Raw genomic sequence first — 24,708 nt, 5'->3', positions numbered from 1 at the left:
TATAAACCAGTTCCTGCTGAGGCAAATGGAGGACCTGCACACACATATGAAACATTTATGCATGTGTATATCCAGATTTTCGCAATTCTGAGTATGTATTATACAGCGTGTGTGTGTGTGTGTGTGTGTGTGTGTGTGTTGCAGAGTGAGTGGGGGATAAAGGACGAATTGTTGTCAAGACTGTACACATGAAAACATTGTGTGTAGTTGGCAAGAGGGAGCAGAAGTGCGTAAGAAAAGGTTTTGTGTTGCCGTTGTACACTGTGTGTGTGTGAGTGTGTGTGTAGAGTCCCAGAGTGTAGCGTTACAGTGAGTAGGGGTGGAGCCCTCGTTAGTAGCTGGTGAATGGAGGTCAGTGTGACTCCTGAATAGTAGGGAAGAGAGAGGAAAGCCTGACAGATAGAGGATGAATCAACAGCTCCTCGCCTCTGTTTCTCTCCCCTCCCTCCCTCTTTTGACTCTCTCCTCCCTCCATCTCCAGCTACAACCATGTTGCAAAGCAGTATAGACTGGAACTGGGAAGCTTGTACATGTAAATGTGCAGCATGAGAATAAATTTACAGGAAAAGATGTAAAAAAAAAAAACCTGAATGAAAATCATCAAATCCTGTAAAATATCATGAATAACTTTCTTCAGGAAACAACAGAACTGAATCTGCAATAATAGCAAGCAGGACACTTCCACAAGCAACTCACAGTGCACAGAAATTTGAGATTGAAGAGCATCTTTCAATGGTAATGCAAACTCTAAACTAGAAAAGTGCCCTCAGCGGTGTGCAGATCTCCGCCCCACAGCCACCTGGGCTGATGGCGTCCAATCTAGACAGTTCTTGTAATCCCAGTGCACAGCACATTTCATAAGCTACTCAGGAAAAAAAAAAAAAAAATACATGCATACTTGTCTAGTTTTGATGGAGCTGCAGCGCATTGCAAATTGAGTTCTCCTGGTAACATGCACTGTATGTAAAATATGGCCACAATATAATTACTCATAAGTGGATTTTTAATAGTGTTAATGTTGTTTGTGGGCTACAGCACAACAAAGTAGGAAATGACAACAATTAACACAACTATAATAGACAAAAAAAAGAAACCTTTTAACTAGATAGCCTGCTGACTTACTTATGGCAAAAGCGCAACTACAAAGAAAAGTCCACAAAATCAGGCAGGCAAAACACTCGGCAAGTATTTAAATAATCTGTAGATGCTCCGGTTCAGAATGAGACCAACATTTTTTATGGATGGCAGTACTTAATGGCAGTATAAAACAGTAAGTAAAACAGGTTTTTCGACAATTGTGAATCACTGCAACTACAAGGGACCCTTAAGAACATAGTCATAAATGTGTTTGGCTTCAGACAGACAGATACAAACACACACACTCACGCACACACAACCAAACGCATTCCCCCTCCAGGCTTATGCCTGGGGGAGATAATTCACCACTACAGGATCAGTAGCTTGCCTCTAATATTTAAACTCAGAGCTTTACAGCAAAACTTGACTGAAAAGCCAGTCAACAAGGATGTGATAAAGATCTGACTCTTTTACCACCTTCAGGCGACAGCAGTGACCCAAGATTGATGTCAGTGTTGATAGATCTACAACATCTAAGCTGACCTGTGACTGTGCCGCACACCTGTGTGTAATGTGGGTCACAAACTGCTTAGCTCTGGCGTGAAAGGGTTAACAGACTTGTGGGACTGGTCAAATGTGGGCTGAAAGCTTGTGCATGATCCCACATCAAACACAGTGTTATTGTGTGAAAGTGTTGTTAGTCTCATCAGAGAATGAAGATGATTTCCCCTGTGGGAAGCATGAAATTGGGCAAACTCTGCCAGCAAATGTGATTACAAAAAAATCCTTATAAAATCCTCAATAAATGTGACATTAATTATTCCTGTAATATACATTTGTACAGCAATATTAATCTTTCCCTCTGCCTACATACTCCTTGTATGTATTGCCATTATGATGTCATCCTGGATATTAGTTGCATCAGCGTCAGGGTAATATACATGCAAATGTACTGAGGGAGGTAAAGTGATTTCGATGTATTAATATTTATTTTTGAATGTTTAGCTGTCAAAAGAGATATCTTCTTTTTGAAAAGTGACAATCAGAAAACTCATTTTGGTAAACCGTTGAAACAGTCCTTGCTTTAGATGCAAATATCTTTTAAGTTCTGCATTTAAAAGTGCAGGTTTTCCAGAATACGTAAACCATTCCTCATCTTGCTGTCTCTCCTCTGCCCTGTCTGTTTTATTTCTATACCACACTCTGTCATGATGCCTCTCACATTGCAAGCAGGAGCTCGAATTCCTCGATAGCATGAAGATATGACCGAGCAGAAAGTTTATCCCGATCCATATTCTCCCCTCTGCAGTCCTCCAGCTCTTCTCCTCGTCTCACATCTCTCCTCTGTCTGCTACACCTCTCCTCCCCTGTGCCCTTCATCGCCTCCATCCACCTCTCCCTCCTTCCTTTTCCCCTTTCTCGCCTCAGCAGAGAGACGGTCACTGGGGACTCGCATTTCTGTCTCTCCTCCCTCCTCCCTTCAAAATCCCCCACTGTTGTTGTTACCCTCCAAATCTCTGCTGGCAGACTATGGAGAGAGCAAGAAAGGCAGACAGAAAGAAATAGACTTCTGCCTCCCCCCCCTAAACCATCCTCACCTCACCATCCCCCCGCTGTTGTTGTTGTTGTCGCCCCTTCAAATCTCTTCTGGCAGGCTATAGAAAGATGGAGAGAGAGATGGAGAGGGAAGGTAGGGTGGAGAGAGAGGTTTGGGAGTCTTCTCAACAGGGGGATAGTTCTCAGGGCGGCAGGAAATTACCCATGTTGTTTTTCGGTAATCCTTTTTTAATATCAGGTTTTGGGAAAAGGGGGGGTGGGAGAGGATAAGAAGGCAGGAGTAGGGAGAGAGAGAGAGAAGGAGGGAGACAAAAGAGGGATCCAGGCCAGACAAAACGATTGGCGGCTCCCAGGGGGACGATATGGTGTCTGTGTGTACATAACACACATCTCAAGTGCTGGAAATGAATAGCATTATGAAACTCACACAGTATGTCTTTGCTGCTCAGTAATACCATTGGTATCCATCGAAATGAGTAACATGAATGAGCTAGTTTTTCTCTTTGGGGAGACTTTCCCCCCCGTTATTATTTTTATTATTTTCACAATTACAAAGCTTCTTTCACAAGGCTTTGGTTACAAATAAATGCCTAAATGCCTGAATGAAATACTGCTGAGGCGTTCTCAATAAACTAACTGCAACTAACTAACTAGATTTTTGTATGTTCTTTTGGAAATGTGTTGGGCCATTGTAGCCTGTTTGCCCTTGTCAGCCACCGTACACCCCAAAGAAAAGCAGAAGCTCTGATAAACCCAATGTACAGATAACAAGGCAACTGTTTGTTAACGCGATTGCCATGACAACTTTTTTTAAATGTCAGATGTGTGTTTAGTTGATGACATTCCTTTGCCCCTAACTCAATCAATGCACGTTTTAAAAAGAAGTTGAACAGCTAGGAAACAAAACTGTGGATCATGGCCTTTCATCATGATTATAAACACTAAAAACATCAATCAGCAACATTTTTAAAGCTGCACATATCAATATTTTCATATTGACAATGGATCATATGACGATGTTTAATGCAAATGTAAAAAATGTCACTTAAAGTCACAAACCCACAGAGATCTATAATGTGATTCTAAAGTTTCCCTCAGCTGTGTGTAACATTTTAGCATCTTTTCGCTCGATGTTTTGATTTTATGGCTCGCAGTTCTGCTGTTTCGGTTCAGCCTCACTGCTTTCATAAACCTCTTGAATGCCGCAGGAAGTTCTTTCCAGCTCTAAAACCCACTGCACACTACTTGCTCAGCACAAGATAGCAGATACACAAAGTTAGGAACTAGCTTGGTGGAACATTTAGCAGGTTAAGAGCTAAATATCCTGGTTAGAGGTTGGTAGAGACCAAACTTTAACTTAAAGTAAAGTGACTATTGGAGTTACACCTGTAAGGTGGCCAGAGAAATGATCCAAACAAATGCTAATGTTGGTTTATAGGCAGCTATTTGCTACTACTCACACCATAAAATCTTCATAAAGCAACCGTCGTGTTGTTTATGGCTTGCTGTACTACTTGTGCTACAACTGCAGCTGCTTTAACTTGTCAAAACTTTTTTTTCTCGCACTTAAAAGAAATTTAACCCAACTTTCAAAAAGTCAAAACATTCCTTCAAAGGCACACTTCACTTCTCACTTCAAGGCTAGATAAGTGAGGGCATGTAGTGATAAGGAGGAGAAGGATCTGCTTGCATTCTCAGCCATTAATCAGTGTCACTTATGGAAATCCAAGTCTCCCATCAGAGTTCCATTGTAGATGGTGGCTGACACAAAAGAGGAGGATCAGCCCACAAGACACAGCTCGCCGTAGCCTGGTTGTACCTTATTGACCCTCTTTATGGCAGATGCTCCCCTTTCCAAAGGGAGTTAGGCGTCTGTCTTCCACTCCTCCCCCACCACCCTTTCTTCAACGGGGTGTGGCAGATAGAGGAAGAAAGGAGGGACAGGAGAAGAGAGAAAAAAGAAAACTATACAGTCTCTCTATTAAGACATTGTCAGAAAACATGTACACCCTCCTTTCAGGATGCCTTGTGACCCTGGTATTTTGCGCAGGGGTGATATATGCTCAGTGCAACACACACACAACACAAACACACCACACACGTGCCCCTTATTTGTCTAGCAGGAGTTGGACAACTGCTTCAATTCCTGGGGTTCGGGGTAGGAAGGGAGAAAATGGATGTTTCACTCAACTCAGTACAACACAGGTCAAACGAGGACATAGAAGTAAAATCCAATTTATGTATTTAACCCTGTGCTTTCTGGTTTGAAAATCTGCTGCATAACAACCAGGTGTTGCTTTGACTTCTTGACTGAGGTTAGCAGTGTCTCACGTATTGTATCCAAATACATCTGGGTTGTGTTAAGATCTAGTTTAGATGGCGAACTGTCACTCACACTGACCTCTAACTTTGATTGAATTTCATTTATATGTTCACTTTTGATTTTACAAGAAAGAAAACTAAATGGTATTAATAAGACAGAACAGACATTCGACTCAGACATTCTGCTAAAGAACAGTCTTAGTAATATTTGATGTCTTGCTTTTATGTTAATAGATTTGACTTGATCCAACCAACCTCAGTACATTCACAGTGGGTGCAATGCAAGGCATCAATATTGTGTAAGGGACAATTATCAATAATTACATGATAAATAATTCTGTGAACCTTGTGTTTAGTTATAATCCATAGGATTTCAATTGTAGTTGATTTGGAAACCAATCCCAGCTGGCACAGGACATCAATATGACATCAGAATTCCTACTATGGACAGACATTAAATTTTGGTTGGGATAAAAATCAGAATTATGATATTTTGAATGTCTGACGTTAGCATTTCATGTCATGGGGATGTAAATATTATGACGTTTTGCAGACGTTGGGATTTGTTTTCCATACCTTACGACCAAATGTCATTATTCTACATTGAGGCATTTGGAAAACAAGAATTTTGGTTACTTAACAACACAACGTAAACCAATAAAATATTAACGACATCTGTCTGAATTGAATCTGACGTCAGCCTGAATTCAGCAAAATATCAACATCTTACAACATTGGTGGCCAGCTGGGATACGCCTTTCTCACAGCAGACATTTTGACTTGTCACAGTAGGAAAAGCATGGGTGTCACTATTAACACCAACGATGGATCAGTTATATTCAAGTTTTCAAGTGAGAGTTACAGTGAGAAAGCATGCACAATAGCAGGAACCTGAAATCGCAGCAGCTAATTGGGATTAAACCATCATTAATTTCATATTTTCACGTCTTCTGTGAAAAAGGTCCATTACTTCTGGTAACTGTGGTTCATTTTAATACTACAAATCCCAGAATTCTGGGGGCATCAAACACTCCATGAGCAGCAACTTTGTCAAAAATATAACAGAACGGCAACAGGCATAGGGAGGCCATTTGAATCTAGGGCAGGAATGGCGGACTCCACCACTGAAGATGAAAACTATTACATGAAAAGATGAAAACCACTAAATAGAAAGGTAATTACTGAATGGAAAAACATTTAATGGCCACTGCTGGAAAAAATGCCACCCATCAATAGTATCAAAACTGATGTTTGACTTAATAAAAATCGTAAAGATTATAACTTCAATGTACTGACATTTAATTGCATCTGAGGGTGGAGTTTCATTTTAAATCTAGCTAACTGTGAATCCAACTGACATTTTATGTTGACGTAATTCCCATCAAGTACATCTTGGCCCAACCACACTCATTTTAGACTTGCATTGTCCAGTAAAGTCCTGTCCAGTCTGATCTAGATAAAACCAGTTCAGCTGTTCTTAGTCTACCAGTCCAGTCCTCTTTAGTTGAATTTCACTGAGTGGAGTCAAACTTAAGGCAACCAAACCATGCACAATTTAGCCTGCTTCAGCCCACTTCAGTCCAACCCAGCTGTCTGGCCCAGTTACCCTTGACTTTTCTCGCCAGTTCAAGCTGTCATCTGAACCTGCGTGACAATACAAGCAACGCCCTGCCAAACCCAGCTTAGATCAGCACACTTCAGGCACTTCTCTGTCTCTTCCTTCCTGGATCCCTGGTTTCTGGTGATAAGGAGGTTAAAGGGCAGTGTGTGCGTGGTTGACAAGGGACTATAGATCACAGTGAGTAGCCACAGTTCTTCTATTTTCTGCTGAGGATGCACAAACACCCCCTTCAATCACCCCCCTTTGTAAAACAGCATTGATCCCTGAAACAGTTTATAGTGATATTAACAAATGATCAGGTCAGGTTGATAAAGGTGATGTGGTGCTGCGTTCTCAAACACCATACGTTGTAAATATGCTCTGTTTAACTAGTAGTAAATCATAATATATGGTTTGGTATCAAATAAATCCTGTTTTTTTTAATAATGTGCAGAAGTCTAGTCCACTCAACTAATCTACTGAATCCTTGACAAGCGAAGAGGAAATAGGATGCTATTGATCTCCAATGGAGGATTAGATTTCCTATAGCAAAAGGATACAGGTCTCTTTCTACAATGGGTGGAGCATGTGATAGAGTGGCCTATATATAACCCATAGCAGAGAGTCAATATCTCGGAGAACAAATGATACTGTGGCTAAAGGCGATCCAGGCCACTAATTCCTCTCAGCAGTCGCTGCATTTGTCACATGGATCTGTTAATTGCAAGAGAATATAAAGCAGCTTTCCATCTGTTTCCAGAGCTGAAGTCAGTGGGAGTTCCTATGTGGTTTTGTTTAAGGGTACTTCATGAGCATCACATCCCTGATGGTTTGCTCCAGCATGTTGCCACTGTGTCTATTTGCTGGTTTGTTGGATATTTTTATTCTGTTGTCTGTAGCATTAGTCTTTTGTAGTTCTTACTTGTATACTGTATTCTGTTTTTCTGTCTACAATACTATACAAACAGCACCTATCTAATGTCTCTCTGTGTTGCCCTTTCTCTAACTTTCCTCCAAATACGCTGTACAGACTAATGTAGAAGCACAGTAAGAATTTTCGGCACAACTTCACCTACTTGCAAGGTGCATGGAGAAGGAAAAACATCTTGAAGGGGTAAAACTCCAGCAACAGGTGCTGCATGCAGAACATTGTATGTGCTGCATTTATATAACACCTTTTTACCTTACCGGTCAAAGTGCCTTACAATCTGTCTCTCATTCACCGTCATACACCAGTGGGGGTGGAGCTGCCATGCAAGACACTGGTCTGCCTATCGGTAGCAACTGAATTGCCCAATGACGCTTCAACGTGTGGACAGGAGGAGCCAGGAATCAAACCACCAGCCTTTTAATTCTTTACACAAATTTACATCAGCTGCTCAGTTGATCGGTCTCTATTCTGAGCATCTGTGGACAGAGCAGTTGTGTCTTGTCAGACGTCTGTACTTTTGAAGTGTATTACACTAAAGCCACTGCCTTTCATAACACTGCATTGCAAAGTTGCACCAATCAATATTTTTTACATTAACAGTGGATCAAATGACTGCATGAAATGTGAAAGGTGCTGCTGGTGGTGATGAAGCCTCAGAGATTTATCACTTGACTCTGCTTTTCCTCTCAGATCTACTGAGTGTTTTAATGTGTTTGAAGGTTTTGCTCTCATGGACTGCAACTTTGCTGTTCTGTTTCTCTTTTACTGCTCTAATTAGCTTCATTTTGAGTGAAAAAGCTCTAAAAAGTAGCTGTAAACTATAGTGATGTGTGGGACAGGGTTATTTAATACCCACACCCACCTTTCCCATTATAAGAGCCAATCTATGTCGCCCCACCCATGAAAATACGCACTAATAAACACCAAACCTGACCCACAAACTGCCATCTGTATGCATTAGTAGCACAATTGTCAGGACTGAGGACTTAGACAAGGACAGACACATGAACTGAGCACTGTGTATGTGTTTGAAAGAAGGGTGGAAGGTGGACTATTGCACCTAATATTTCTGTTAGCTATTAATAATTTGCTCGGAACGTTGCTTTGTCACTTTTTGACTCGATCGCCTGAACCTATGATACTTTTTGGTGAGCTTACCCAAACCCACCTGACCCATGGGTCAACTCATGGGACCTGCAGGTTGTGGGTTGATGTGCGCATCACTAGTAGGCCTACACTACCTGCACAGCACCAAACAGCAGCCAGACACAGTTAGTGTCTAGCTGGTGAACATCATGGAGCATTTAGCAGCTAAAAAGCTGATTATTTCAAAGTTGGAAGAGAACAAAAAACATTCTATAGGGAGAGCAAATACTGGACTTACGTTCGTTGGGTGGCCAGAAACACAACTGTAAATGTATGCTAATGTTGCTCTGTGTCTGCTGAATGTGTAAATAGGCTTAGACTGTTTCCTAACGCACTAGCAAAAGCAACTTCATTAGAAGAAAATATGTTAATTTTGTGTTTATGGCTTGTTTATGTCTCTCATGTAGCTGAAACAAAAGCATCCATTAGTACCAGTTTATTGGCAATTACTACTCAACCACACACTACTTATTCGTGATGCAAAATCACATCAGTAAATCAGAAATCTACTGATGTTTGTGAAACGTTAAGCTCAACTTGTTGATGCAATCAAATTGTCTCTGAAGTCTGCAAGAAATTAATGGTGTTTTCATCATGCTACTAGCTCTGAATGCCGAGTCCAACTTTAGGAATTCACACCACTGTGACATATCAATCACAAGCTTTTTTTTCCCTCTCACCCTTAGGCCATTGTTGAGGACTCCATTGTGTCCCCTGCCCTTGAATGTCGATGCTAAAATATGGCACTGGGTTGCTTGTTGGGGGAGGAATGATAAAACACCAAGATAATGCTGCTCAGCAGATTTCCTTGTCTTGGTTCCCCAAACAACATCTATAATGTCGGCCTTCAATGAATTAAAGATTAAGGGGCCATAAGTGAGATCCTTACTGCCCCATAGCACAAAATGAACATAATACATCTTCAAGGATTTGATAGAGCAGTTTATCAATAACAGTGACTCCACAAAATAATCACCCCCAACACTGTCTTACACACACACACACACACACACACACACACACACACACACTGACTTGCACTTTTCACCCTCTCAGTTGATGCAGGGCAGTGCTATGAGGGCACCATTATGTACTCAAGCCACAAAGCCAATAACACAGCAGTATTATAATCACAGTACACTGCATCATGATTATCTGATCACGAGACACTTTTGCTGGAGCTCTGCACACAATGCGACTTAATTAGTTCTGTTGATTACAGGCCACTGGGACCTTAAACACTGCAGCCAATCTGTGCATGCAGAAAGAGACCAATAAAGGTTGGAGGTTATTTAATACTTAACCTGCATTAACTGATTTCTTTGGCCTTCTGTGGGCAGCAGCAGGAACATGCTTAAACACAGTGATGTCTCTTTGTAAGTTGATATGGTGAACTTGTTAGCAAACAGTGGCTTATTTGCACATCCAGCAGTCACGAATCAACATCATCAACCATTTGGAATCATGTTTGTTGCCACCTGGCAAAGGTAAGTCCAATATTCACTCTTGTTTTTGGTCTCCTCTGACTCCTGAGGAAAATATCTGGCTGCTAAATGCTCCACTATAGGTGCACGCTACTCTGTCTTTTGGTGCAGGAAAGGTAGCATACAGTGTGTTTTTAGTGCTGAAAATGGCTTCTCGTTATGGCTGGAAATATAGCAGCTTTAGTCTAGCACTTAACAGGCCATGGTGCTGGATGGTAGATCATGGATAGAGGCTTTAATCTAATCTGAAACCATCTAAAAACACACGCTCTCATGATGATGCACGGTGTATGAAAGTGTTTGCACCCAACAGCTTAGTAAAACATCATGAAACACAACAAAGGGTTAAGTATCAAAAAAGAAGAGGTCTTTTTGGTGAAGACGATCTAGAGATGTTTAATTCATGGCCGGTCAGCAAGTCTAGATATGCATTTACTATCTTCTCTCTCACACAGAAGACATCAAGGATGAACAAAATTTACCACCAGCTTGTGTGACTCAGTGTGTGTGTGTGCGTGAATGGGTGGGTGGTCCTGTGGGGTGTGCATTTGGGCTCAGACCTAACTGACCCCTTATGTTGTTTATCAGTCCTTAATTCATCCCAGTGGCATCTGGGCATCACTGCAGTCTGTGGTAGCTGTGAAACTTGGAGTGGTGGGGTGTCTAGTTGTGTTTGTGTGTGTGCATGTGTGAAAAAGAGTGTGTGCGTGTGTGTGGAGGGCTGTGAGCCCCCCCAAAACAAGACCTATCATGGTTTCCACACTCCCCTAGCAGAGCATCCATCTGGATGCAAGTAGGTTCATTGTTTTGACACTCACAGCGTGGTGCTGTCTGGAGAGGAGAGGAGAGGAGAGGAGAGGAGAAACCCCTCTTCACCTCCTTAATTGTGCTGAACATGATGCAATAGGATGGATGTGTGTGTTTGATGTATGAGTATGTGCATCTGTGTTGTGTTGGAGAGCTTCAGTCAAAAACAGGACACTTGTCATTTGACAAAGATCTGCGGTGGCCGCTAAAGCTTACAGCACAGCAACTGTAGAAAACACACACACATAATCACAACACCAGCTTAACAATATATGCACAGCATACAGCCAAAGACAGCAGGACACAATGGAAAAGTTACAAAACAATGGGAACACTAATCCCTTGTTTTCCAGAAAGCATTTTTCCCCCATAGACCACCATTATAAAAAGACGTCTGTAACACTGTTGACAAGGTCAATAGTGACTGTTTTTATTACAACTTGGAGGTGTTATATTTGTAAAACTTTTTGTAAAACTCAGGCCGAGAAGAGCATTTTAAAAATCTGTGACATCATCACAATGTAAAGTCTATGGGTCAAGTGGGTACTTGTGGGCGAGGCTAGTGGAGACACACTACTGCACATATTCGGTGGGCCGCATACCGCGGAAGTAAACCTGGAAGCTAGGAACTTATTTTGGCGTCTAGTGCCAGGTAGGCAGTTCCACTGAATAGGCACCATCTTGGCGTCCCGCATCTAGTTATTATTATATATCTATACATTAAATATGGTTGGTGTGTTCATAATTTTTTTGTGTACCCTAGAAACTTTTATTGTCTTTTCAGGGCCACCCTATAATCAGACCTATTCCTGCAAAATTATAAACTTAAAGGAACAGTGTGTAGGGTTTAGGGGGAATCTATCAGCAAAAATGAATTATAATATTCATTGGGGCGGCTGTGACTCAGAGGTAGAGCCGGTTGTCTACTAATCGGAAGATCAGCGGTTTCGATCCCTGGCTCCTCCAGTCTGCATGTCGAAGTGTCATTGGGCAAGATACTCAAAATTGCTCCCAGTGGCTCGTCCACCAGTGTGTGAGTGTGTGTGAATGGGTGAATATGTCATGTAGTGTAAAAGCGCTTTGAGTGATCGGAAGACTAGAAAGGCCCTATACAAGTGCAGTCCATTTATCATTATTTTATTTTAATAGTGTGTTATCACCTGAAACTGAGAATCATGTTTTTTTGTTAGCTTCATATTTTCATAAGTATCAGGTCCCCTTTCATGGAGTCCACTGTGTTGCACCGAATGTTTCTTAGGTAGCCCATAACAGATAACCACTGGCTCCAGAGAGGGCCTTTCGAATTTTTTCGTTACCTGAAGGTTACAATCTGTAAGCTCACTACTACATGGCACTAAATTCTACATACTGCATCTTTAAAATTTGTAATCAGTCTCTGTTTTTGACCAAATACTAGATGATTAACTTCTTTTGTTTTCCTAAATTGATAGATTTGACAGTACCCAACATAGTTCTAATGAATATACATTTTGCCCTTATCGTGTGTTCCTCTTTGCTGCTCTACAGGGAAGAGGAACACATCATGAAAAATGAAGCTTTATTGATCCCGACCCAATTTCCCAAGGGATCAATAGTTTCTTCTCTTATATTGTAATTTGTCTTCCTATATAGTACAGTTAAAGTGTGAACAACAAACCAATCAAATGAACTCGGCATCAGCACTTTACATCAGATATAAGAAGCTATAATTGAATGCACTGCTCAAACTGTCATTAACACACTTCATCTTTCCACAGTCACAGGAAACACAAGTCACAGGATTGCTTGTATGCTTTTATTGTTCATATCAGGAACGTTGCCAAGTAAAGTGCTGTATACTGATATCACATTCACTGACACCAGGACAGGATTACAGTGTTGTAAATACTATATATGGAAGCTACATCTAGCAATATGTAAAAACAGAAATGATCCTAGATAAAGACTTTCTCAAGACATTCTCTTCTTTCACTAACACACTCCCTGACGTGTGGATTTCAAGATTTTTAGCGTTTGTGTTAACCTGCTTATGACGCCATGTGGATGCCAGGAAAGTTTCCTTTCCTTAAAATTACATTCAAATAACTTTTTCCTCCAACCATTCAGGCATATCTTAAATTGTCAACTCAATTATCTGGTGTGTAAGTATCCTAAAAAATATGATTTCTGACAGGTGTGGTGAAAGCTGAGTTGTGTTGTTTCCCTCAGAAGAGTTCAAGTGAAAATAGGCCGAGGTGAGAAACGGCACGTTTAAATTTTAATCTGTTCTAAAAAGAGACAGCATAAGAAGTGATGGGCAGTCCAGAGTGGACAGCTCCACCAATAATATCTGCAGCAGCTTGGCATCACAAAGATAATCATTATTGGAGAAAAAAATATCTTGAGGGGGTGTGTAAGACTAAAAACTGCTAGTTCTACGTCAACATATTCAGTCAATTGGCAGATACTTAAAGACCAGAAGGAGACATCTTACGGGGAAGTTAGCACACACTATCATGACATAGGTTTTGCATATTTTGTTTTGCATCTGAGGATATAAATGCAGTCAAGGCACATTGGCTGCTCTCATACACACAAAGTCCCCCAGTTGCTTGGATACTCGACTGGACATTCCATGCTCGCTGTGCAAAACAGACGCCATGTTGTGTCAAAGCTGTGACAGGTTTGAACCAGCATGAGACGGACATCCCTCTTGTGGATGGAAAGCGTGCAGCTGATTTGGGTATTACGAGAGAAGCGGATTCTTTGGTGGTAAAGTGAGCATCTGTGGACACATCAGAAGGGCGCCGAATAAAAAGTCACACCTACTCAAACAAAAACAGAACAACATACACATTGTTTAAAGCAGTGGTTCCAGACCTCTTTTGATCATTTGAAGGGAAACTCCACTGAGCTCCACTCAGCTGTGTGAAATCTGCTAAATTTCCTAAAGTGATGTCATCTGTGTCAGCGTCAGTTGGGTCTGAAGACTCCAAGTTTGAAAATGGAAATAAATCTGGGGGTGTGGAGTTTGAAGAAAGTGAGTATAACAGACCCCAGAAGCCTGCTGGAAGATAGAGGCTCAAAGCTACATTAGCTGCTGCTAGCTTAACATACTGAATTGAACTGGCTGTGGTAGAGTTGCATTGTGGGTAATGTCAACATGTTCTCACTCCCAACTTGTCAAATATGGCAGCTTGATCAGTGGTCCTACGCTTCAGACTGTGACACTCCACAGTATTTAGCCTTCTGGCGTCACTTTTTGATGCTCAGGAATGGCGTCTAAATTATTTGCTCGTTACATGCATAGTGTCTTTTCGAAATAAACTTTCATATTGATAGGAGATGTAAGTTTCATCACAGAAACTACTTTAGGTTTAGGCAACAAAAATACTTAATAGGCTTAGAACGTTTGGACTGTGTAATGTAGTTATTAAACCTCATCATTTCACGAGACACACACACACTGGTCTCCAGGGTGAAAGTCCTGCGATTGTTTGACACATCCACCACCCCTCCCTTCCATCTACCTTGGTTTCTCGCTCTTTATACTACGTAACTGCTGTTGATGGGTTTACACTGGTGTTAGCGGAAAGCCCAGTACGTCTTTTACAGATGCTTAAGGGTGCCTTGAGAATCAGACGCAGATGGCCACTGACCAGGCTGCTGTATTTGACACCTGGGAATGAGAACGGGCTGGTAATGCAGGCCCCAAATTTTGCCTTATTTAAATATTTTCCAATGGGATTAAAGTTATACAGTATTTTACAAGAAAGAACCAAAGGTAAGTCTGAAAAATAAAACTAAATTGCTGTCGCAGAACTGAGATCTTTCTCGAATTGAGATTTTTCTTATGCCTACCCAGTAACCAACTTGCAACCCATTGTGAAGGTCCCTCCCTAGGTTTGAAACCACTGCTTTAAAGAATACTGAAGAATTCATTACTTTACAGGTAAACAAGATGCCACACAGTATTTATAGTTTGTCAATAACAAAATATATGTCATATTGAAGGGTCAAATTTCTGGTAATGTGTATCTTCTGAGTACACTGCGTTTTGGAGAGAGACCTTCTTATACACGTCTGTCTCTACATTCATGCAGTGATGCATATCTCAATGTGTCAAGTGTCATTGTGCTCACTCTGCATTTCACAGCATGTCTGCTCAAGTGCTTCTGCTTTTCCTGTGCCTCTGTTATGATCATTGTCTCACTTGCATTTAGTCAATCGGTGCCATAAATGTGTCGCGACTTCCTGATGGAACTATTCACACAAACAACATTTCCATCTTTTAACATCATGAATAAACATTTTAAAAAAGGCACGTTACTTTTTTCCTGCTCATTTAACACTGAAGTACTGTATTACAGCATAGGTGCTCCTATTCAAAGCTGCTCTACAATACTGTAAATCATCATGAAAATGCAGCATTAAGCTTGTGAAACTATGAATATGTACACTTCATCATATACCTGTTTGATTCATGATAATGGCATAAAGGAAAATGAGTGTGTATGGATTATGCTGAACGCAAATTGTGATGAACAAACATGAAAAATGAGCTTCCGTTTCTTAAAATACAGTTTTATTTGTGAATTTACACTGATTAGCAATACATCTAAAAGCAACTCCATTAGATAACCATTTATATAGGATTTTCACAGGTCACAAAGTAGCTTGGCTCATTCTGGCATGCCAAAGCAAAACTCGCTCTTTTTAAAAAAAAAAAAAAAAAAAAAAACAGAAAAAAAGGTGGATAGAGAGGCATTAGTAAAGCAAGGTGCAAACAGTCGGAAACAGAAGAGGAGAAAATAAAAAGGATGCAATGCACATTCAGTTCATCTGGGAGCAATTTATGCTCATAAAATGGTTAATAAAAAAAGCCTAGTGCTCTCTGCAAACTAAAAGGAAAAAAAAAAAAAAACGTACTGCGATACAAATGGAGGATGAAAAATAAAAAGAACTTTCCGGGAGGAGAGATGGTATGAAAGAAGAAGACAGTCTGAGTGATAAAAACATGGTGCGTTAGTGTCAGGTTGTCCTTACCCCCTGCCCCTCTCTACTACACACACATATGCACTTCCATTTCCAAACTCATACCTCCCTTCTCCATCTTCCAGTTGTGTGACCTCAGCTCTTTGCCCAGAGCCAAAAGCTATCGTTTAACATAGCTAAAGATGTGTCCCTAAACCCTCTCTCCCTTCCTCCCCCCCAAATCCAATACTTCACATTGCTAGCTGGGATATTGGTACATCTGGTTAAACTGCGGGGGGGAGGATATGTGGCAACCCATCACACTTTGGCTTTGCAGTTCAACTGCGGGTCATCTGACAGTTACAACACGATCGTGTTTACTAGAGAAATTACATGAGGGGAGGCTTTAGAAGCTGAAATGACGATTGGGCTCGCAGAGCGATCAAATAAAAGTAAAAATGTCCATATGACCTCCTTATTATGTTCCAGTTCCAGGAGGAAATAAATGGCAAATTAAGCAAGAACCGTAGCTGCTGTGAAAGTAGCTACTGAGAAAAAAATAAAGTTTGTGGGAGCCTGAGGGGTGTCGATGCAGTCACTGGGGTGATTTAACAGAGGTCTTGTGAGGGTCCTTGATGCCCCAAGCAGGCAGAATCGCAACCCTTGTCTCATCATTTAAAACAATGGAGGAAAAAAAAATTACAATATGGCTTTAAAAACAAACACACAAACACACCAAACTAAAGATGTCACCACTCCACGACCCGTGATTCTCATTTCAGCTGGTGACTGCAGATAGTTTGGCGTTTCAACACTACACTTCCTGTTTTGTTGAGTTGAGAAGTAGAGATCATTTCTCACGCGTGACACCAATGAAAGACTACTCCCTCTTTTCATTCGACTCACTTTCTGGGTCCTGACCTTTCTCCGACACCATGCCTCGCTTGCTACTTGCACAACTTTTTTGTTTTTTTTAACCAAATACTTCACAATCTCCTTCACTGGTGAAACCACCTGCAACTAAAATGTGTTATATACCACAAGAAAAGTGCAGCACAATAAAATAAAAAATATATAGTTAAAAATCTATAGCCAACATATCCAGTTTTCATATATCTGTGTTATATAGTAAATTTGTGTACTCTGAAGATTAGAATATAATTTGAGCAATCAGGCATCACTACAGAACATAGTCAGCCATATAAATTCAGTTCTTGCAAAAAGAGAAAACATGCGTAACATCTGTAATTCTCTGTAAAAGCTTACAAATGAGTACAAAACAGAGTCGACTAATACCAAATTTGTGTTCGATAAAAAAAGATCAGATTTCATGAGATGACAAACTAGACACAGTGACGCTTCACTAAAATGAGATTGTTTCTTCTTTTCTTCCATTTTGTTTGGCAAAAAAAGGGAAAAGAAAACACTGAGATGAAGAGGAGAAGATATGAAAATGCTACATAAATATTCTGAGTGAGTCAGCGGCTCTTTGAGATTACGTCAACTTAGTTGTGATAAACCGTCAGCCTTCATCCTCACTATCTTTGTCCAGTCCACTCTTTAACTCATCTTCTAGTTCAACCACAATCAGCTGAAGACAGGGTTTGTATCAGACGCTTGGAGAGTGTGAGAGAGCAGAAAGAAAACGTCTCTCACAGCAAAATAAATCAACACAAGCCCTGTGGCTGTTGTTTTTTCTGAGACCAGTTTTCCAGTGTGACTTCAAATTTCACGTGGCCTCTCAGTTCCCTATACAGAGTCAGGTGACCAGAATGTAAAAACAAAACCTTTAAAGACCAGGGGATGTCTTTAAATAAAAAAAGGTTTAGTTTCATTTTGTGCAGTTGTACAGCACTCGTGTTGCAACCCAACCATTTAATAAAATTGGATTTTGAAGCAACAAATATGCAAGGTGGTTTCAAGTTCTATTTTCAGCCTGGGAAACAACACAGGAGGAGCCAGTTATTCAGGATCTAAATGGCCTCAAATGACACATTACGACTTTCAAGGAGCCCTGTTAGAGTACTGCATGAGTGATCAGGTGTGTAGACACCCAACACCCACTCAAGTCACCCCATATCTGCTGCAACTTTAATTTGTGGACCCATACGCCCATCCCAAAAAAACATTCTCGTCTTTTTGCAGAAGGAGAGACATTTCTTTTTTTGTTGCAAACCAATTCATTTTTTAACTAATCAATTATTATGCCTTTTGCACATAAAACCTTTTGTTAAAAAAAAATTCAAATAAAATTAAAAACATAAAAGGACATTGAAAACGAAGACAAAATAAAAACACAGACAAACAGAAAAGGTGGCTGCTGCCCCTCTCTTCTTCTTCTGCCTCGCTCCCCGCTGCCCAGCTCCTCTCAGGCCTCTGTCTTCTCTTTCTTTTTGTTCTTCTTCAGGAAGGACGGGGTGCGGAACTTCTTCTTCTTCTTGGTGTTGGGCGACTTGGAGGGCGAGCTCTCGGGGGACAGCGCCTCCTCAATCTTCTCTCCGGAGCGCACCGTGATCTCCACGCTCTCCACGCTGGTGGTCAGCTGGCTGACGCGCTTGGACAGCTCCTCATCCACGTCGCCGTGGTCGTCTTTGCCGTTCATCAGGCCCGTGTGGTTATCTGAGGGGAGGGGGGAGCGAGACACAGGTTAGATCAGGACAGGGAACAATGGACAAAGGAGACCACATCACTCAATTCAGCTTGACACACCCTATAAACAGACAACACCCACAACTACGAAACAACCATATGGTCTGTGCCTGATATAACATCAGTGAACAACGTGTACTAATGTGGAGGAGTGGATCATGTGGGAGATAGTGAGACAGAGTTTGCAATCAAATTAACTCATGGAATAAATCAGTAATTTTCTTATAAAATATGTAAAAAGCACTGACGCTGTGGGAAATAACATGTCAGGAAACGCTTATCTCCTTTATGTTCACTGTAAAGGCCTTCACACACGGGGGGCGTTTTTTCATGTGATTCATTTACTCATCAATATATATGGTTTTGTACCTTTGGTTTGGTCATGAGCACTTTGACACAGAACGTGGATATTATGCAGTGAAACAGCTTCTTTTTACTTTTTTTTAAGGTTGAAGTTACTTTTTTTCCAAGCTTTTACACCTCTAATAAAGGATGCACCAATCACATTGTGCGGAGTAGATGTCACATCTTAACCTTACCACAATAGCAACTGTTTGCATCTTTGCCGGTGTGAATAGTTTTGACTGAAAGTATTCGTAGCTGAGTATTTCAGTGTCATTTATTCACCACTGCCCTGGTGTGTCAAGGCCTAAAGTCAATGATAAGCACATACAATGCAAAATGAAGTCACAGAGACTGTCAGGGCTATGTGGACATGTGAAGTATAAATTGGGCTTTCCTCCATGATTTATGTCATGAATACACTAAACGCTTGAAAAAAATAAACCACCTACATCAGGAAATTAAATGCTTTTAACTGATTTTGTCTTTGTCTTTGATCATCGGCTGGAACCAGAGTAGAAATGTTAAAAAACAGATATAAATTGAATGGCCTAATGAAGCATCTTTCTGCTCAGGTGTTACTAGTTTTAACTGCTTTAGTTTTGGAAACTTTAACCGGTATTTTTTTATCACTATTTACACAAATACAGGTAACACTTTACTTGAAGGTATCTACATAAGGGTGACATGACACTGTCATAACTATGACATGACACTGTCACGAACTTGTCATAAACATTATGTACATGTCATAAATGTTTATGACTGCTGTCGTTAAGTGTCATTCAGTTTTTGTAATGACAAGTTGACATTATATTTGTTTGGGATGTCCTTATTATGACAACCTGAAATTAATCAAAGTGACGTTACCAGAAGTTGTCTTTGTCATGACAACTTGACATTAAATTTGTTTGGGATGTCCTTATAAAGACAACTTGACATTAAAATTAAGACATCCTCTGGTAATGTCATCCTGATAATGTCAAGATGGACATCCCAAACAAATTTAATGTCAACTTGTCATGACAAAGACAACTTCTGGTAACGTCACTTTAATTAATGTCAAGTTGTCATAATCAAGACAACCCAAACAATGTCAACTTGTCATTACAAAAACAAAATGACACTTAATGACAGCTGCCATAAACGTATATGACATGTACATAATGTTCATGACAGGTTCATGACCGTGTCATGTCATAGTTATGACAGTGTCATGTCACTCTTATGTAGATACCTTCAAGTAAAGTGTTACCCAAATATATAGTAGTTTATCCACAGAAGACGTTAGGATCATGTCCATCATACGAGGGGTGAGCTCACCAACATGCTTGTAAAATGATTAAATATAAAAAGCCACGAGATCATAAAGTAAAAGTTGTGTGAAATCCTCCCTTCTTCTGTTTCAAATAAAAAAGAATGGGACTCCCAAAATATCTGGTATTTCACCCTGGGGTGGTGCCTGAAATCCTGCATCACAGAGAATGTTGTGTGGCTTGTGCGCGTTCGACAGCTCCCACTGGGTCGTCTCACCACTTTTAGCATAAGCTAGCAAAACTGTAACCTCAACAGCTGTTTATGAACCTAATCTTTGCCTGAACCCAAACATTTATATTAAACATTCAACAAATAAACTGATCTCATATTGTATTTGTATATTATTCATTACAGTTTGCCTAATTTTCCAAGCTTTACTTTGCCACTCAGTCCAACTTCTCACTTTCCTCAAACCAAAGTAACTCAGGACTTTTTTAAAGCATTCTTGCAAAGGTGCACTCAGGTTATCATATAGTGTAGTCTACACTAAGTGAAATTTGCTGAGACGGTCACGGAACATTATAAGCTTCACCAAAGTTCTACTTGTAGCAGGAACAGTGTATAAAACTGAACTATATATTACAGGTGTTCATCATGTTACTGTGTCCACCCTATGTATGTCTCACTCTGCACATGTCGTTCATGTGAGGCTTTGCTGTTCTGAACACACTAATACCATCTGAACTGTGTGTTGAACTTCCGCCTCACACAAAGGGACATGCTGTCCCAGTGCTCTACATATTTCATAACATCCCTGCGTAAAGCTCCAGTGACCTGATAGCACAGAGACTCTGTCCTCCTTTCACCTTAAAAAAAATTGGGGCTTTGAGCAGCGACCTACACCCTCTCCCTTAATGACTGTTCATGTAACAGGCCCGCTAGTGTCACATCTCTTTCTCTGGGCTGCGAATGCAGGTTAGAGAATGAAGGGCAGCGGCATCGTGTTGCTGAACATGAAAACGGTGATGACTTCTCCTGTTATCTTCATCCGAGCACAAAAAACCCGACACAGTGCGACATTAGAAAGCAGCTCACACAACAACTGACCCGGTTTCAGTACATCTACTGTACACGCTGACCTCATAGTGGTGGTGTCAGAAATTATGGGTCCCCTGAGCCAATGTGCTGTCGTGGGTTAATTGTTACTCATTGTGTGGTTTTGCGTGTTTGTGCTGGAGGGAAGCTGACAGGAAGTCAATCCCATAGTGTCATTATTTACAGCCTGTAAGGAGGCTGCTGTGATCTTTGTCTTTCTTGGAGGTACACCAACTGGCTTCAAATGTCAGACCCAAGAATTTCTGTGTAGGGTAATTGTTACGAAACTGTAGATCCAAATGGAAGCAAGAGGCAACAATTCAGTACCCAGAAATCATGTGAGGTGACATCATAGCACACTAATGTTACCAACCCAGCAGGTCTGTGATGTTTTACACAAAGGAAGGAGACAGGACAAAAGAACTCATATTGATGTGAACTCCTTTTGACAATGCTAGTAAGTGGTGCATTTAAGGACACTCCAGCATTCAAGATTAAGAGTTAACGTGCCCAAAACTTGATTTGCCTCCTTTAAAAGGCATAGTTTGTTGTTTTGGGGGAAAAAAATTATTTGGTTTCTTGCCAGGAGTTGGACGAGGAGATCGACACCACTTTTACGTCTTAGTAATAAAGAAGTATTTCCCCACTGGAGAGATAGTCTTTTCATAAAACTAGGCTGTCTTTGCAGTAGAAAGACATAAATACTTTTGAAATTGGTGCTACGTGACCAGAGAGAACAGTGAAAAAGGACTGTGTCATATGCTTAAGAGCTCCGGCTGGTAGGTGACATAATGCGAACTCGTCCATTTGACACTATGGCGGCTGAATGGTAACAAACAACCTCCTATTACAGCCAAACACATTTCTGAAAACATCTGAGGCGAGAAATAGGCAACACAGTGAAAGAATCTTGGTTTATAGTTGATCAGCGCTGCTTGGAGATGCACGCTTCCCTCTGCACAGTGACACGGCTGGCAGATGTCGTTCGGTTGAAAGAAAATAGTTCCCACATGAAACTGCTCACAACAAGGTCTGTGGATTATCTTGAGTAACTGGGTCATGATTTCTGGAAAGTGACATTGCTGTTGAGTCTGCAAATGTTATTTTTTTGGCACTTTGAGCACCACAAGCTGAGTGCCATCTAGTTCCATTATACTGGAGAGAAGGCGGACATCTCTACGTCCGATATCTCCAACACTCAGCAACTCACACTAAAACAATCTAACTTGATAAACAGCACTATGCTACGCTAGCTATGCTAATTGCCTGGCTCTCGCTCTATTCTAAACGTACAGACATAAGACAGGTATCGATCTTTCTGTTTAACTCATTGCAAGTCAGCAAAGTCTTCGCAAAATGTCAAACTACGACATCACAATCAAAGCCAGAAGACAACACGCAATAAGCCAACACGGACACTCTGAAAAGAACAATGTGAATTTGGTCTTTGACGTCCCTAAATGCACCAATAAGGAGAGCTTTCAAAAGCAGTTCGAACAAGGTAACGGAGCTGCTCCTGTGATGGATTTAACTATCTTAAAGGATTATTTACAACATGATTCTCATATTGTGCTGAAGGCAACCAGTGGCTCTGAATCTGTTTTTGTACCCTGAATGTAGAAATTATAAATGTATGCTTTAAAAAACTGTCAGCAGTAATGTAAAATAAGTGCCTTTAAGGTTTGCTTCATCGCTTCTGGCGAGTACTGATGAGTTTTCATAACCAATAGCAGAAATGTATTTGTGAAAAAAAAGGACAAATTAGGTTTTAAACAGACGGGACACTATTGCAGTTTCATTATGTAGACGGGTGAGCTTTTACATGAAAAATGGTTAGTGCAGTACAAACTTATAGCACAGATCAGTAGTTTAGACATTGCATACTGAGCTCTGAGTCCATTTCATTTTAATTTGCACTCTCATGCAAAGACACATCTGATTTTAAAGACACACAGCAAGGCAGTGAAGATCATTCAGACAAAGTGTCTCTGTCTCTGAGTGAGCGATACCTTCTTTAGCTGGAGTGCTTTGCGGGGACTGGGTGAGAGACAGAGACTGAGAGAGAGTGGAGCCATCGTCGGAGGTTAGCTCGTGCTCTCCATCTGCAGGGAGGGTGGGGAGGGGGTCGAGGCGGGGTGAGGGACGGATGAGAGGATTGCAGGGTGGTGTAGAGGATTGAAGTAGTGGGACGACAGCAGGGGTGAGTGGGATGAGAGGTTGGGGAGGGGGATTTGGGATGAAGGGTCAGAGGGAGGGTGAGGGAGTGGAGGGAGGGGTTGAGAGATTAGTGGTAACACACACATGTTAGAATCAGGCCATGCACAGCTGTTTTTCCACAAAATTTCACAAAAATCCTTGTCTGTTGATTGTCAGGCTCTCGGACAGCCGCCGTTTGTTTGTTACGTGATTCTCCTGGTGGCTGAGTGTGCACTGTAACATTCTGTTGTGCCTTAATGTCACACTGACGGGGCAGACGCTCTGAACTCAGAGGCTGCAGGTTGGATTCCCAGAGCAGCTAGCTAGCTCCTTGCGCAACATGCTAACACAAAACATGCTAACAATAAGGCCATTTATTCGCTTTAAATATGTGATGGACAAAAATACAAAAATCTTTGGGCACTTTCACAGGAAAAACGAGGGAGATTAAATATATTAAAGCTAAGGCTGTCCATTATCTAATAGTGTATTTTAATTTTTAGCGGAACTGTATCATGACGAAATTGTTAGCCAAATTATATCATCAAATTTTTTGGTTAAGAATTAACAAGAGGAGCAATACCAACTTTTAATACACTTTATATCCTAAAGGCCTTTGCACACTGAGCCTGTTTTTTCGGATGCGTTTTTAAAAAAAATCAGTGGCTGATGTGAAAATGCGAATGGCCCTATCTAGAGCTAGTGTGCCAGTGTTTGGTTTGTCCATTCTGGATTACTGTAGAAACATGCCACTACAAAATGTTGGACGAGGACCTCCTCCTTTAGTAGATATGTAATGAAAATGCGACATCTTATTTACAGGTGATTTTACACCAAACAAAACATAATTCTTCAAATTCTGTCCATATATCCCCCTAAATCCTACACACTGGACCTTTAGGCCACTTCCTGGCTCTTAATGCATGAAAAATAACCGAGTACATGTTTTGTATCTCGTCCATGATAAAAACAGCTTTTAAAAAACACCTTTTGTACGTACAGATAATGTTACAGTGCAGCTCAGCATTAGTAGCTTCATTAGTTTTAAACACTGATTAGTATGAATGAATGACATTCCCATATTACTTTAACACATTCATTGACACATTCAGGGTTACACATTCAGTTGGCTGACGCACCACAGTTATTCACAACAGCATTATAGAACGTGGTTGCACAACAGCCTGGTCTGTGCAGTGAAAGTGCTAATATGTTCGCCATCAGATGTTACATGCATTTAGTTGAGATCTGAGGAGCGAACTGTGCATTTTTCAAACATGGTGTGAGCTACA

General features: G+C 40.8%; 1 protein-coding gene across 6 annotated transcripts in view; it reads right to left on the bottom strand.

Moving 5' to 3' along the window:
• Positions 1–15,466: 15,466 nt before the first annotated feature.
• Positions 15,467–24,708, bottom strand: part of add3a (adducin 3 (gamma) a) — a 131,742-nt gene continuing 122,500 nt past the window's right edge. For 4 of the 6 annotated variants that reach the window (XM_050043509.1, XM_050043507.1, XM_050043506.1 and 1 more), the window contains 2 exons: positions 23,230–23,322; positions 15,467–18,496 (listed from right to left, as the gene is read on the bottom strand). In XM_050043509.1, the coding sequence (XP_049899466.1) occupies positions 18,246–18,496; positions 23,230–23,322 (344 nt within the window). In that variant the 3' untranslated portion in view covers positions 15,467–18,245. The remainder of the gene's footprint in view (positions 18,497–23,229; positions 23,323–24,708) is intronic. The other 2 variants (XM_050043511.1, XM_050043512.1) reach the window with 1 other exon arrangement.

The sequence above is a fragment of the Epinephelus moara genome, chromosome 5 (assembly GCF_006386435.1).
Source record: "Epinephelus moara isolate mb chromosome 5, YSFRI_EMoa_1.0, whole genome shotgun sequence".
Lineage (NCBI taxonomy): Eukaryota > Metazoa > Chordata > Actinopteri > Perciformes > Serranidae > Epinephelus > Epinephelus moara.
This window is presented reverse-complemented; position numbering and strand designations above follow the sequence as displayed.